Source organism: Enhydra lutris, unplaced genomic scaffold, assembly GCF_002288905.1.
Source record: "Enhydra lutris kenyoni isolate GAN:26980312 unplaced genomic scaffold, ASM228890v2 scaffoldscaffold43, whole genome shotgun sequence".
NCBI lineage: Eukaryota > Metazoa > Chordata > Mammalia > Carnivora > Mustelidae > Enhydra > Enhydra lutris.
The window spans coordinates 11,572,701-11,589,308 of NW_019154127.1; the positions used below are offsets into that span (position 1 = coordinate 11,572,701).

General features: G+C 52.3%; 1 protein-coding gene across 2 annotated transcripts in view; it reads left to right on the forward strand.

Moving 5' to 3' along the window:
- The window catches only part of LOC111155713 (beta-site APP-cleaving enzyme 2), an 84,654-nt gene that overhangs the window by 29,798 nt on the left and 38,248 nt on the right, over nucleotides 1–16,608 (forward strand). For both annotated transcript variants that reach the window (XM_022516040.1, XM_022516039.1), the window contains exons 2-3: nucleotides 5,429–5,517; nucleotides 15,049–15,265. In XM_022516040.1, coding sequence (XP_022371748.1) covers nucleotides 5,429–5,517; nucleotides 15,049–15,265 — 306 coding nt within the window. The remainder of the gene's footprint in view (nucleotides 1–5,428; nucleotides 5,518–15,048; nucleotides 15,266–16,608) is intronic.

Genomic DNA, 16,608 nt, shown 5'->3' on the forward strand with positions numbered 1-16,608 from the left:
GTCTTGACCCTGGACATCTGTCCCTTGCCTGACTTTGGGCTGCCTCATCTCTTGGGATGATTTCTCTCCCCAGATCGGAGGCTCTGGGAAGCACTGGGGTGGCCAGCTTTGCCGAGCCACACCTCTGAATTGAATTTTTTTGCAAGCCGGCTCCTGCTCCTACTATCCGGGAAAGAGAGGGTCGTACCAGATGCCAGGATGGTTTGGAGTTGTCTTTGTGTAAGTTCATGCAGTCTGTATTCCTGTATTTCTCTGCTTTCGTGCCCCTGGCCTCTGCAAAGGGGGCATTGTGCGTCGTGGTAGAGGGAGGGGCGGGGGTGTGTGAAAGATCTAGGTTCTGGTATGATGCGGAGGCCGTGGGGGGACTGTCTACCCAGAAAGGTCTTGGTCACTGGGGCCATTATGCCAAGGACAATAGTCTCGTGTCCTTGTGACCACGCTATATTGCACAGGAGTCTCTGGGGCAGATGTGGGATGCCCCAGTGGCCGGCCTTTCTGCACGTGGCTACTGGGGGCTGGACGCCTGGAGACCCCAGAACACTCAGAGATGGCGCGCTCTCCCAGCCGACGCAAGTGTGGGCAGAAGGATGCTCGTGTTAGAATCTAGAGCTTTAATTGTGACTTTTAATGAGCAACTAAATATTCCTCACCGTCGTACAGTTGGTGATTGGTTTGGTTCTGTATTTTCCGGGTGATTGATGCGTCTTGACACGTACACCGAGTGACGCTATCTGCTTTTAAAGCATAGAATCCTCTGATTGGCCTCATGAAGGAGTCCTGTTTCTTTTTCTTCTCCATCACCTCTACGCTTTCATCCAGGCAACTTCGGAAAACTTCATCTTGTCTCCAGGAGCCATTTAAGTCTGGATGCAGGGCCCCGTGATGAGCTTACGTCCTTTCAGACCTGGGGTCTGCTGTTGGGACAAAAAGTCTTGGCGCCCGACAAGGTGCATTTTGGAACGTCATTCCCAGGATGGGCAAAGGTCCCATCCTTGCCCTTTTTACATTGGCTGTTTGTGGTACTGTGACTTATAAGAAATCTGTATCTGGTCTTGTTCCAGTTCCTGCTGGGGCTCCTGAAGCCCCAGGAATCCCCCGGGGGAGAGGACTGATAAAGGCGTCTTCTGTAACACCAAGCCAGCCCCTTTGGACCACACCTGAGTGACTTAATGAGCTGGCTCTGGGAAAACCCACAGGATGGGTGACCAGCGGGGGAGAGGAGGTGGAGTCTGGCCTCTCCAGGAGCCAGAGGTGCTGGAGGCTTAACCGGTCTCCACCAACGATCTCATGGAATGTTACCTGGCCCGCGCAACTGACCTGCCCATGGAGCTCGTGTGCCCAGCTTGCCTGCTCAGATGGCTTGGATGCCCGGGATCCCGTCCCATCGCCAGATCCTGTCCCATCAAGTCGGTGGACGTGTAGACTCGCTTGGCGCGCCTTTGCATGTTCCTGAGAAATTCAGATGCAGTCCGATCCACGTGTGATTTGGGAGCTCAGGGCTGCTGGGCATCAGCTGTTTGAATAGGGAACCAGATCATTCTGATTCAAGCTGCATGCTGTCTGAGATACCAGACCTCTCTGTAGGGGAGGGGGGTCTGGCCCCTTAGTGAGTGACTCTGTGTTAGGAAATGCAGACAGAAGACAGAAGTCTCTTCCTAAAGTCAAGACGCATAAAGTGACTTTTATCATCTCGTTATTTAGTGTGTTTTATTTTTTTAAAACAAGATTTTATATATTTGAGAGAGTGAGAGAGAGAGCACAAGACGGGGGAGAAGTGAGAGGGAGAAGGAGCTTCCCCACTGAGCAGGGAGCTCGATGTGAGACTCGATCCCAGGACCCCGGGATCATGACCTGAGCCTGAGCCCTCGGCAGACTCTTAACCCACTGAGCCACCCGGGTGTCTGCTTAGTGCATTTTGGATCCCATCAGTCCCCAGGTCCGTCTGCTGCCGTTCCTGCAGGTGCTGTGGACAGGATCTTCAGTGGCGAGAAGGGCACCCTGGGAGCTCACAGAGTAGGCTCTGGTTTGAGAAGATGTGATGTCACATTTCTTATGCCCAGAGCTCCAGGGCAGGGGCTCCCAGGACAATTCCCTGGTGTTTCCATGGCCCCCGGCAGGGGAAGGCCTGTGCGCCCAGTACAGCAGGGAAGCAGCCACCAGGCTTGCCGTCCGACGCCCAGCAGCCTGGAATCAGTGTGGAGCTCACACACTGCAGGTTCAGGGACACCAACCCTACCTTGTTTATTTTTCCGCAATCTAGAGTATCCTCCTACCAAGGGCGACGTCACCGTCTTTGATCTTAGCTTTGAGAATCATTTCGCGGTTCCTCCAGCAGATACCTCACTGTCCACTCTGGGCCCGGCCCAGACGGAGCAGAGAACAAAAGGGCACAGATCCCGGCCCAAGACCCACACGCTGGCAGACGGGGGCAACAGGGGGAGAGGGGGCTCCTGAGCCTGGGGAGTGGTAGGTGAGTTAAGAGAAAGTGTTTGAAGGAAGGCAACATGGGTCAGCCCCAGCCCTGCCATGCCCCCGGCATGGCTGGGCAGGGCACCCCTCAGCATCTGATTGCCCCGTCTGTGAAGTGGGGGTCATGGTGGTGCTGTTGTGGGAGTTAAACAGGCTCGTGTCTCTGAAGCCCTGTAGGGAGCCCCTGGCACATTGTACATGCTGTTCGCAGTCCGCTGTTACCGCCAGAGGTGCTGAGCGGCATGGGAGTGGAGGGAGGGGGTGCCCGCGGGCTGGGATTCACTCGGAAGGGGGCACTGGAGGGAGAGCACGGGTACCCTGCAAGGTCCGTCTACACTGGCACAGACCATGCAGTGGGGGGCGGGGGGAGGCCCCCGCCAAGAGTCTGCACTGTCCAGGGAACAGCTTGGCAGTCAGCGTGGCGGAGGCAGAGTGAAGTCAGGGCACCATGGACTGGGCGGTCGAGCTGAGGGAGGGCAGGGGAGTGGCATGCTCTGGCGTATGCTGTTGTAGGGTCATGGTGGCCGGTGGGTGGAGTGGACCCAGGGAGGAAGGAGGGACCCTGGCTGGGCAAGGCAGGCGACGGTCATGCCATGGGCAGAGATGGTGAGAAGTGGGTGGGCAGTGAGTACAGCCTGGAGGAGGGGGCGGCACACTTTCCTGATGGGCTGGATGTGGGGCAGGAGGGAGAAGAGCGCGGACGGTGTCACCAAGCTGTTGGGCCTGAGCCAATGTGGTAGAGCCCCCGTTAGGGGATTGGAACGTCTGTGAACGCGGCAGGTCTGGGGGTGCCGGGAGTTCCATCCTGGACATGGCAGGCTTGAGATGGAGTGTTTGTTCCCTGGGGTTGCCGTGGTGACAGGCAGACCCAGTGGTCTAACAGCAGAAATGTCCCCTCTCACAGTCCAGAGGCCAGGAGTCTGATATCAAAGGGGCTGCAGGGCCGGGCTCCCACTGGGACCCTGGGGAAAGTCCGTTCTTGGGCCTCCTGGTCCTGGTGGTGGCGGCCGGTCTTCAGAGCACCATGGCCTGTGTCTGACTCTGTCACACGGCCTTCTCCTGGTGTGTCTGTGTCTTCTTGTGGTGTTTTCCTCATGAAGGACACCAGTCCGTTGGATGAGGGGTCTCGCCTTAACTCGATGACATCTGCCAAGACCCTGTTTCCAAGTCAGGCCACATCCACAGGTCCCAGGGTGTTAGGATTTTAGTGTGTCTTCTTGGGGGACATGGTTCAACCCCTAATGGACAGCTGTTGGACATCCCAAGTGGAGGCATTGAGTAGGGAAGTCCTGGAACTCAGGGGCAGCCTAGATGGGAGACACAGAGCGTCACGGGCAGTTGGAGGGCCCCGAAAGCCAGGCGACTTGGTGAGGTTGCCGCAGGGCTCGTGTGTGTGGTGCCCAGAGGTGGTTGCAGGGCCAACTGGTGGGAAACTCTAGTCCACAAAGGGGAGAAATCCCAGCAGTGAGGCTGACGTGGGCAGGCAGAGATGTTGTAGGAACGCTGGCTGTGCCACGTCCTGGAATCCAAGTGAAGACTGTATTTCCAGAAGTTTCCAGAAGGACAGAGTGGCTGACCAGGGGACATCCTGCTGGGTGGGGAGGGGGTGGTCAAGTAAGAGAAGGAGTGAAAACACGGACTTTGGCAAAAACTGGGGATTTGACCAGAGTGTTGAGAGAATTCTAGGTAGAAACTTGCCCACCTGGATTTCCTCATCTACGGCTTTTTAAACTTGATTTCCAGCCTCTGGGATTTTATCTGCCTGTTCCGTGTTTACTTCCGTGAAACATTTCCTTGTGTGTACCGTGGGGTGTGCGTCTGGACTTGGGCTGATGCTGAGCGCCGTACCCCCCGCACCAAGACGTGGCTTATTGGGTGTGGGAGTGGGGCAGTGCTTCACAGACGGTGCGGCCGCTTGGGGTCACTGGTCACAGGGAGCAGCGGGTCAAAGCCACAGGAGGTCCCTGTCCACACTCACTAGAATGACCGTCAGGAAAACAGCATGCCACATGGGCGGTGGATATGAAGAAAATGAACCAGAGGAACAAGGGACCCATCGCTTGTAGCGGTGTAACTTGGCATCTCTCCTTTAGTGTATTAAAAATATACTTGCTCTGTGACCCATCAAGTTGGAGCCCGAGGTGTCTACCCAAAAAGAATAGAAACAGACATCCACGGAGTGACGTTGACGAGAACGACCGTTAGAAGCCAGAGGCTGGCCCCCCATCCTGTCCACATTGTTACTCCGATAGACTGTCCAGTCCCTGGCAATCGATTCAGAAAGTGCCTGCCTCTGAGAAACAGGAGGGGTCGCCTGGAAAGGGCACAGGAAGTGAGCTTTGGGGGATAATAGAAATGTCTGTCTCTTGCTTTGGGTATCATGTCAGAGCCCACCAGTAGAAAATCTAAGATCTTGCATTGTTATTGTATGTAAACTTGAAGTCATTAAAACCAAGAAGTGACCCATGTGATGGGTGTCCCGGGGGCTGTGTAGCAGTGATGAGGGAATGCCAGCTGCTGGGGGTGGGAGGAGGCTGGGGGAGCATCTTGGGCAGCGCCCCCCACCCCACCTCCCCCACTGCCATCAGGGCTTCCATGGAGATTGGAAAGGCAGGGAAACAGAGCTGACCTACAGCCCAGGGTGGGACCTGGCTCCTCCTTGTCGTGAATGCTAGTGGCTTAAAAAGGAAATCTCCGTTATTTTGCTGAATTGAGCTTCTTGTAAGGCCTCTTGTGTATCCAAAGCAAAACGGATCCCCCTCCCTGCTGTAAGCTTCTTAACAGACTATGTTCAGATTTCAGTTTCAAAGCAGCTTTAAGAAAAATATGTCTAATCAATACAAATTTTTTTCCAAGTAATACATTGCTCTTGGTGCTTCGTTTTTGAAAGAATTATTCAACAGTGTTGCTTTATTCAAGTAACCTGATAGTGTCTGTTTTTTCCCCTTCCAAATAAAAGCTGCAGATTCTCGTTGATACTGGAAGCAGCAACTTCGCCGTGGCAGGTGCCCCGCACTCTTACATAGACTCGTACTTTGATGCGGAGAGGTGAGTGATGGGGGCGTGGCCGGGCACAGCAGGGTTTCGGGACACCACACCCATGCTTGAGAATACACTGGACCGGGAAAAGCCAAAGCTCTATCATTTTAAGGGGGGGGGGGCTGTGTCTGTGTATATGTGTGTGTATGTGTAGCTGTCTGTGCCTATGGTTGTGTGTACTTGTGTATGTGTAGAGATCTGTGTGGAGGTATATATGATTGTGTGCATATTTGTGTGTGTGTTTGTGTAGACATCTGTACATAGCTGTGTATTGTGTATATGTGAATATTTGTATGTATTTGTAGGTATTTGCATGTGTTTGTGGTTGCATATGTGTTTGTGTGTATGTGTATATATCTATGTATATGTGTAGACATCTGTGTTTATGTGTGGTTGTGCGTCTGTATTTGTATAGATATTTACATTTGTGTATATGGTTGTGTGTATATTTGTGTGTATGCGTATATGATTGCGTATATGGGTAGATATCTGTGTATGTGTATATGGTTGTCTGTATATTCGTGTGTATGTATGTATGGTTGTATATCTCTGTAGGTATATGATTGTGTATATGGTAGATATCTGCATATGTGTATATGGTTGTGTATATTTGTGGGTATGTGCGTATGGTTATATATCTCTCTCTGTAAGTATATGTGTATATGGGTAGATATCTGCATATGTGTATATGGTTGTGCGTCTGTGTAGACATCTATGTATATGGAGATACCTGTGCCTGTAGATGATCATGTGTATATTTGCGTGTATATCTATATTAGTGTGTATGTGTAGCTAATTTGCATATGTAAATATGGTTGTGTGCATATTTCTGTGTGTAGACATCTGTGTACATGCGATACCTGTATGTATGGTGGTGTGTCTCTGTGAATGTGTGTATGTTTGTGTATATCTGTAGCTGTGTGTGTGTGTGAGTGCACGCGCGCACGCGCATCGTTGTGTGTTTTTCTGTGACTGATGGATCTGTCCGGGTGTCTGTGTGTGCGTCTGTATGGGTTCCTTCTGGGGGAGTCTGTGGGAGGATTCTCCTAATAGCTGTGGTGCGTGCTCCTGACCTTTACTTCCTGAAAATTCGAGCCAGCTGGACGTTGTGTGGTTCACCTGACCGCAGAGAGCACACCAGCCTTTCATGGTCATTGAGGCCTCCAGTCGTAAGCGGCGGAGTGCTGGAGTGGGGATACAGGCATTTGGTGGAAGCGTGAGGCTGTTCTGGGCAGTGGCCTGGGTTCTTCGAAGCTCAGTTGTGGTCAAGGTGTGGTTCATTAAAACCACTTCCATGCGAGGAGGGTTTTTGGTGCCGGGAATCTGTGGCTTGCGTAGGAAGGCGCACAGGGCCTAGGACCAGGCTCCAGGCCTCTGTTACAGGGCGAGGCTATGAGGCTGGAGTGGAGCCTGGACAGTCTCTGTGTGCTCTGGGCCTCAGAGAGCCCGAGGTGGGCTCTAGACACGGCCTCCAGGGCCTCGTGGCAGCGTTCAGCTCCCGTGGAGCCAGAAACACTACCTTCTGGATACACGTGGTGATTTCATATCCATGCTTATGACCGGAAATTTGAAACTCAAATAAAACGAATAAGCCGACACGTGGCTTGCTGTCCAGGGTCGTGAGCTGTCGCCTGACCCAGAGCGGCCCCATTAAACCCCTGCTCACTTGCCTCATCCACAGTCTCTGTTCCAACAAACCCCAGCTCCCCCAGCTGGGGGAGAATAATGGCTGGGAAGCTTCTGGAAATAGCAGGCAACTTTCCCAAGGCAGGCTAGCTGACCCTGTGCAGAAGAGCCCGTCTGTCTTTTCCTGGGAGTGTGTCTTGGTCTCCCTTTTGATAGGGCAAGAGGTGTGGTCTTCTGTGCGTGCAGCTGGAGGATGGTGGGAGCAGGTGCGAGACAGGCCTCCTGGGGCCCCCACACCCCCGCTGCCCCTCCTCCAAGAGCCTGTAGCTTAGCGTATGACTCAGTGTATTGATAAGATAACAGTGCCATCGTTGACATTCTGGGTGAACTTCCCGTCCAGGGACATGTGCAGTGGGGGCACTGCTATTCCCTGTGTGTGCAGGAGGTGAGGGGCTACTCTCTGCCCCTCCCCATTCTGATGGGTGGTCAGCCCATGCCCTCCGCCCCCGACAGTCCCCCATCCCCAAGCTGCTTGCTCTGGACTACTTTGTCATGGAGCAGAACTTCAAGTTGGTCCTGACCTTGATTTTACTCGTGTAGCACGGGAGGTCCAGGAGGCCAGGAAGCTTCTCCACATTCCAGCTTCTAGGTCTGCATTCGCAGACCGTCAGCCCCAGAACGCTGTTTTTCGAGCCAGTACTCTAATGCCCCGAATGGAAAGCAAAGGTCATACATACCACTTGCCTCGTACCTAAGTCTAGATGCCCTGCTGTCGCCCTGGGGAGAACGAAGAGAACGGTAGTCAGTACCGTGATACAGGCACACTCTAGGTCAACAGTGGGGGGTTGTGAGTGTCCCCAGGACCTTGCAGCACCTGGTGCAGACTGATACAAGGGGGTCGAAGTAGACTCAGACCCCCCAGAGCTGCTTGGGTTGGGGACAAGATTTCCAAATAGATGAAGGATCTTGGTAAAGTTTCCCCCCAAGTGTACCACCTTCCCCCAATTTATTTGCATTTCTGGAAAATGCAGTGTGTGTTCAAAGTATGTAAAAAGTGTTACTTTGGTGGCAAAGCAGTCCTAGCCCTCCGTCTTTTCCATTGTAGGGCCATGGTCCCCACATGTCTCCAGTGTCCCAACACCTACCGTGGGGCTCAGAACACACATGCTTGGAGCTCGGCTGTAACTTTCGTGGCTTTTCCTCGTAGTTCTGCCTTTCATCGCGGATCTGCAGACACACGAGACAGAGTGAAGCCAAAGCTGGGGAGAAGTGTATAGTCACATTCGGTTCAAGTGTGTGGATTTACCCACGGGCTGAGTATTTCTTTCCCAGTGCGTAAGCAGCATTTCCTTGGCATACACCCTCAGCCAGGGGTTGAGAGGGGCCGAACAGCACTTTGCAAGCCAGTCACCCATTTGCCGTGCAGATGTGGTTACTGAAACATTTGAGGGTGAGTCATAGCATTACAAATGCTGTGTACGATGGCGGTGAAGATGTACAGTATTTGAGGGACTGTAGGCTCCTGGTGTCTTGTTTACCTCCTACTTTGTTCATGGTTTGGTTGAACAGTGGTTCTCTTTCAGGCTTCAGTAGGACAGGTCTTTTTTTTTTTTTTTTTTTTTTGACTCCCCACTGACTGAACGGGGAGCCCGATGTGGGGTTTGATCCGAGGACCCTGAGATTGTGACCTGAGCCAAAATCAAGAGTCGGATGCCTAACCTACTGAGTCACCCAGATGCCCCAGGACATGTCTTTCTAACTTACCTGCTCACCTTGCTGGCTGGGTTTGTGGTCGGGTGGCAGTTGTTCCTGTTTTTTATCCTTAAACATGGAGCCTGGTTTAATGTGAAAACTCGTGGGACTGTCCGTGGCTCCCACGATGGTGAAGCCTTCCTTTCTTCTAATTCTGTAAGAGAGCCACGGGATCCCTGCCAGCTTTCTGAGCACTCAGGGTTCTCTTGGGTGCCCCGTGTGTGAGCAAATAGAGAAATAACAGAACTGACCGGAGGGCAGGGGCTGCCCCAGGCTCTGTCACCCAGACATCAGCCCACCTTCTTTGTTCCCAGGTGTTGCTGAAAGGTCTGTAGGACTGGTAAGACGCCACCCACATTTTGGACCCCTGGCCTTCTTTTTAAGAGAACTATTCTTACCACAGGCCTGTCAGGTTTCTTAGCTGAATCAGATGGGAAGCGTCGCATTGCTGAGTTTGCAGCAAGTTCTGTCCCATCAGCCGTGTCCCTACAAAGAGGGGTGCTTTGCAGATTAGGTACCTGCTCAGATTTGTGTTAACTTTTTTTTCTCTCCCTTCCTCTGTTTTTATATCCCGTGCTTCTCACACACTTCTGTTTGACTCAAATTTATTTATTTATTAAAAAAAGATTGTTCACTTGAGAGAGAGCATGTGTGCCTGAGCAGGGGGAGGGGCAGAGGGAAAGAGAGAAGTAGACTCCTCACTGAGCAGGGAGCCTGACTTGGGACTCAGTCCCAGGACCCTGGCATCATGACCTGAGCCCAAGGCAGACGGTTCACTGACTGAGCCACTGGAGCGCCCCAAACATGGATCTAATATTGTGAAGATAGCAACATTTTCTATAAAATGATGCATTACTGATTTGCGTATGGCTTCCAGCTGACTTTCCGATTGGCATAAGGTGTATGCTTTCCACCGTCGTATTTAATGGAAACCAAGAGAACGTTCTCGCTTCCCATCTCCATTTCCGACAGAGGGTTCTTTTCTGAGATGCAGCTCCCTGCCCTGTGATGCTTCTGTGTTTGCTTGTCCCTCTGATCTTCCTGAGTTATAATAAGGTTTCTGGTTGGGTTTGTCAGCTCTGATTCCAGTCCCCCAGTCTTTGGATATTCAGGTTTTAATGCTTCCTGAAACATTTCCCAGTAATTGGAGATTTGACATGGGGCTCTTTGACGAGAGCTCTTTGATTTCTGGAATGAGCCGCCAGACTACCGTTAATCCTTTGTGTGCCTTCCTCCCATCGGAGGCCCTCTTTTCATGGTGGTGAATGTTCCAGTGAGTTTCTTCATGGCAAAAAGAAGATTGTGTGTTTCTTTAGATGTCCTTCTTTTTTAGCCAATAAAACAGCCTCCGGCCAATTGGCTTGATTAAAGATCTGGTATACTCATCCCCCGACCTTCTGTTAGATTATCCGGAGAAATACTCCCGTCTGGGGTCAAGACACAAAGAGTAGTCGTGGCGAGGGGGCAGTTCGTTTCCTCAAATGATGCTTGTGAGTGGTGGTAGGATGTTAGGGAATTACCAGGTAGCCTCCTTAAGGGGGCCGAGCTGGGCGCGTCTCTCCTTCGGCCGATGGGCTGTATTTGTGCCTGATGGTTCAGATTGTTCCTCAAGCCCACATTTGTTTGTTTGCTTGTCCCGGAGTGGACTGCTGGTGCCCATGAGCATTGGTCATTGTTGGGCATGATGGCGACTCTCCAGGCTGGGCAGGCTCGTTGAGCGGCCACTGGGCCATCAGTAGCCCCATCCACTCTGGTCTGGTCACTTCCAGAACCTTCCAGAACCTTCTAGGGGCCAATGTGGGCCAGTCTGACAACCCTGAAGATAGGTTCCAACCCGCCTCCCAAATGCAGAAGAGCCCCCGGGTGCATTCTTCACCAGACTCCTCATTCCCTGGGTGGGGGAGCAGACCCCAGGACTTTGAATTTTTCCCTCCCACCTGCTCTTTTCACGTCCTCCGAAAACAATAGTGGGTTCCTTTTAAAATAAAATGTCTCTGGCTCTTTTCTCCCCTGTTCATTGATTTCCCCTTTCAGTCCTGTGTATCCTCAACACTCTTACTGGAGGCAGAATGCCTTCTGAACTTGGTTCGAAGTGATTTTGTTGCTGAGTGGACTTTGTCCTGGCTACCCGTGTCCCTGACTGATGGCTGTTCCTGAGAACCCAGAACGGGAGCCACAGGACGAGCCAGTCCGGGGTTCCCTCAAGATAGTAATTAATGTGCAGAGTGGTTGCGAGCCAAAGCATTTTAGTGCCAACAAATGGGATGTTAGAGTCATGAAGATGGGGGAATACTTTTTTTTTTCCCAATTCAATGCGGGAAACTCTACATCGATAGCCCTCAGATTTACTTACGATTCATCACTGGGGTTTTTGCCCTTGGAGGTTTAGTTCAAGGAGCTCACAGAGGATGCACTTACTTTTTCTCTCGCCTTATCTAAAACTACGCTTTCCACCAGGGTAGCCGCAATCACATGGGTATTTCAGTTACCGAGCACTGGATGGAATAAGCCTACCTCTCCAGTCCCTGTACAGTCGTGTTTAGTGCCCAGGACGCCCCTGGTGAACCATACTGGCTGGCATAGGATACAGGATATTTCCGTCGGGGCGGCCGGTTCTGTTGGACGGCGCTGCTCTGGAAGGCCGGAGAACTCTGCCTTTAGAGATGGAGAGGGCCCCGCCCCCATGGCTCCCCTCCCCAACGGCCCCCCACCACCTTAACCAAGTTGTACAACAGACGAGCCCCTTCCTGGGGGGACGATCGGACTTCCAGATGAGACTGTTTCTGGTATTCAGTACAAGTAACGCTGTAGGAGTATTTTCAGGGAATTAACATTTTTTAAAGATTTATTTAATTTTTTTTTTTTTTTTTTTGAGAGAGAGAGAGCATATATGTGAGCGGGGGGAGGGGCAGAAAGGGAGAGAGGATGCCAAGCAGACTCCCCGTGGAGCACAGGGCCCCACTCAGGGCTCCATCCCACAACCCTGAGATCACAACCTGAGCCGAAAGAGAGAGAGGCGGACGCTCAACCGACTGAGCCACCCAGACGCCCCAGGAAAAAAATTCTTGCGCTTTCAAGTAGTTGTTCACAGACGGAGTAAAGACAACAAGTGTTCAGATAATTATAATAGTACCAGGTGTTTTTCTTGTGCACCCGCTCTGTCCCAGGGTTTGTTCTAAGTGCTTTCCAGAGTTCGCTCTCTTGGTCTTCAGAATTAACCCACGGGATGTGGTACCGCACGGTCTCCTTTTCCCGTTGAAGCCATAGAGGCACAGAGAGGTTAAGTAACCTGGGCTGGAGTCACACAGCTGAGCAGTGGAACTGGTGGTTGAACCCGAGCTGTGTAACATCAAGGGCCTCTTGTCTCTGCGAGTGGCATCAGAGTGTCCAGAGGGCTTGTCCCCATGAGGGGACAAGCAAGCTGGTCAGGGTAGTGTAGGAACCTCACGGGTCTACACCTACGAGGCTGCTTCGGGCGCTTAGACATTAGCAGGTTCTAATGAGTGTTCTGTAGTCTGGGCAGACTAAAAACAAAACAGCTTCTCCCAAGGAAGTCACGGCACTTTAGGCTGTATCGGGGAGAGAACTAATCTCTGCAGTCAGGAGTTGGCAAACGAGGGCCCTCCGGCTACCTCCAGCCTGCTCCTTCTGTTAATAAAACTTTATTAGAATCCAGCAGCGCGCATTTGGTCAGTGTCGTCGGTGGCTGCTTCCACATTCCACTTGCAGGGCTGGGGAGACGTAACGGAGATCAGGGGACCCACAGAAGGTGGGAGTTGTTTCCTCAGCCCTTGACAGAAAAGGCGTGCTGACCCTGGGCCAGATCCTGTTCTCTGCCCATTTCAGAACGGCCTTTTCTGTTAGCAGTGGTGTGTTTGTACACACGAGGAATGACCCCAGATGGTCCAAAGTCGGGATTTTCATTGCTGTTCACCATAAATGCGGATAGCCCCTGTCTCGCACCAGATACATTTGACTCAGTGCTGGCAGTCAACGTGGGGTGACAGCGACCCTCTGGTCTCCTGTTTCCATGACCTGATGGCGCTGCCTGTGGGACCTCTGATGGGCCGGCCCCCAGCACTCCGTGTGCCCAACCCGTCCCCTGTCACTCTCTGTGTCTACCCTTACCAGGAGACACATGCATGCGAGGTGTTCCCCAATGCTGCTGTCTCTTTAAGATCGTGGCAGAGTGAACTAAGGCAGTAAATACTAAAATTAAGCAGTCTTCGTGTTTTGTATCCCATTATGAAGCTCGCATAAATCAGATTTCTCCAAAACGTGTGTGCCAGACATTGGAAGAATCACTTATTTGCTTTTTATTTTTTATTTTTTAATTTATTTTTTTAAAATGTTATTTATTTGACAGACAAGAGTGCACAAGCATGGGGAGGGGCAGAGGGAGAGGGAGACAAAGACTCCCTGCTGAGCAGGGGGCCCAATATGGGACTCAATCCCAGGACCCTGAGATCATGACCTGAGCTGAAGGCAGATGCTTAACTGACTGAGTCACCCAGGCCCCCAAGAATCACTTTCCCCCCCAATTATCAAAGCTATGTGTGCAGAAATTCTAGATAGGCCTAACCACAAGGGGAGTCTCCCTCCCAAATCCCACCCCCACCCCCAGAGGGAACCACCGAGAGTTCTTTCACCTTATTTCTGCGTCCTTGAAAATGACTTTGTAAATAGCATTCTTTGGTGCTACATAATATTCCGTCATTGAGGGGCACTATACTTTTACTGAATGGTTCCTTTTCTGCTGGGCATTTAGCTTGTTCTCAGCTGTTTGCTGTTTTCAAACCTAATGACCGTCTTTGCCCCTGAATCTCCGTCTTGTATCTCTGGGTATTTCCTTAGGATCAGACGCTCAGAAGTACCGTTACTGAACTAAAGACTGTTAACATATTTAAAGTTAAGAGATGTGCCCCCCAAAGAAGAGGTCAGACCATCTCTGACTTAACTGCCATCTGGACCCCAGGCAAGACTGCACTAGTTCGAACAGTCCTACAACACAGACTTGGCGTTCAAAGGCTCAGTGTGAAAACAGTGAATGAAAACCTCAGGCAAACGGTAGCACTGGACAAGTGATCTGCTTGGTGAAGTGATATCTCTCTGGGAATTTGGCAGTTTTCCTAGAGTGAGTGTGGTTGGAATGCTCAGATATTTGCCTAGAGACATTCTCTGGGTCCCGTCCTCTAATTCAGCAGAGTTTTCAAACTCAGATGGTGTAGGAATTACTTTACAGGTTTGGACACCCCAGGGCCTTGACACCTGCTGTCCTTCGTCCAGAGTGTCCTTCCCGTGGGGCTCATTGTCTTCATGGGTCTCCCACAGAGGTGGCTGCACTGGAGAGGCCTGGGTGACCACCAAGTCAATGTCCTTACCCACACCCCCACTTTATTCCCTGGGGAGTCCTTCCACTTTACCACTGCCTAGAATGGAATTTTATGTATTTGTTTGTTTACTGTCTGTCTCTGAAAGCCCAAGGGCAGAATTCTCATCTGCCCTGCCTGTGGTCTGATCTCCTTCACATGTCTCTGTTTAAGCAGGTCTTACCCATAGGGCCGTTTGCACATAGGACTGTAGACGGTGTCACAGGGATTCATGTCCCTACAGGCCACTAGCTGCACCCCTCCCCCATATTTTGGGAGGAGTATGGCCCCATGGCACAGCCTGGAGGAGGAGGCTGTGACATCAAGAGGAAATGTGGGCCCTGAGGAGGAAGGCGTGGGGGTGGTCTTTATTTGTCACATTGGCTGTGGGTGTGACGTCTAAACTTGAAGGTCCCTCCCTGTGTCATAGAGCAGCAGTGCGGGGCCCCTGCAAAGCCAGGGGGCCAGGCGGGTGCCCAGTTTGGGCCGTGCCTTCAAAGGCAGATGTGGTTAAGTAAGTTATGGGCCCCCCCCCTTGGGTAAATGTTAAACTCGGGGCTATGTGTCGACCCCAAAGCTGCCCGCACACTTGGCACGGAAACACCACCCAGATGTGAGTGAGGCTGGCTAGTGGAATTGCCTACTTTGTGAACAGAATCGCTGTTAATGATGAAGAATTGCAGTGTGGTCGCTTTCCTGTGCTCAGGAGAGTGGTCATGGCCACCGTGCCCGGCCGTCTCGTCCGAATGCGGCGCGTGGATCCAGCCCCAGGCATTGTCTCTTCCTTCTCCAGGTCGAGCACTTACCGCTCCAAGGGCTTCGATGTCACGGTGAAGTACACGCAGGGAAGCTGGACGGGCTTCGTGGGGGAGGACGTCGTCACCATCCCGAAAGGCTTCAACAGCTCATTCCTCGTGAACATCGCCACTATCTTTGAGTCCGAGAATTTCTTTCTGCCTGGGATCAAGTGGAACGGGATCCTGGGACTCGCCTATGCTGCTCTGGCCAAGGTAAGGCTGGTCTGGGGGTCGAAGTAGGATCAAAGCTGGGACGAGTTGGGTGGGCGGCAGTTGGGGGGGCGTCCCAGCGGCTGGAGACAACGCTGGTCGCTGAGAGTCACGTGGTGGAGACCAACCATGGTCACCCAGTTAATTACGTTTGTAGACATCTTTAAACTTTAAGGTAATGGTGTAATCCTTTGAACCTTCCTGCCACGATGTACCCATAGCATTAGTTTCACTTGTCTTTGTTTTTGCTTATTTTACTTCTGTAGTTTAAAAATGTGAACAGAATCCGAGTCACTTGAATTTTGGCGTCGGTGCATTTTTCTTGGGGGGAGGATTAAAAGAAAACACATTTATTAGATTCATACATTCTCACGAGGACGGTGGAGCCTGCGGCTGCCCTGGGGCCTCGGCCAGGGAGACATCCCATCAGGGCGAGAGCATCGTGCTGCTTCCCCGTGGGTGCGGACACCCCAGAGGGGCCACCAGAGCCCAGGGAGGGCCTGAAAGCGCGTCCCAGAGACCGCAGGCCAGTGGCCCGGGAGGCCCCGAGGGGAACGTGTGCAGCCCATGCTCTCATCCTCATCGGAACTTGCACAAAATGGGAAAGACAGGATCTGCAAACTTTTGGACTTGGCCAGCCCAAAGGGAGTGACGGTGTGCCTGGGTGGGGAGGCAGGCTGGGGAGTCTCCCCCAAGAGGGGAACCAGGTCAAGCGGATGAAATACCAGGGCGTGTCCTGGAGTGGAGCAGAAGGCGGTCACCCCTCCTGGCAGTCCTGGGCCCCGCATCTTGCCCTCTGATTGGTCAGCGCTCGGCTTGCAGCCAGAGAAGTGTGGAACGCGCAGAAGCAGGTTGGAGGGGCTGCGGAGCCCATCGTGGTCCAGGAGGATGCTCGAGGGAAAGTCTGTTTTCTCTCCCACAGGGATGTTCGTCCCGGCCTCAGCTCACTAGTAATGGTGCATGGAGGGGTGAGGTGGAGAGCGGGCGGCAGGCAGGGGAGTTCCTGAGCCTGGGATTCTTTTCGTTTCTTTTCTTTAAGATTTTATTTATTTATTTGAGAGTGAGAGAGAGTATGAGTGGGGGAGAAGGTCAGAGGGAGAAACGGACTCCCCGCTGAGCTGGGAGCCTGATGCAGGACTCAGTCCCGGGACTCTGAGATCATGACCTGAGCCGAAGGCAGTGGCTTAACCAGCTGAGCCACCCACGCGCCCCCGAGCCTGGGACTCTTAAGGAGCGAGAGGCCTATGAGGCAGGCGGGCTAAGGACATCCCAGGACTTGGTTCCCTGGGTTCTGGTGACCTCCGTGGGTGGCCACGTTCTCCCATTTTACGGATGTGCAGACTGAG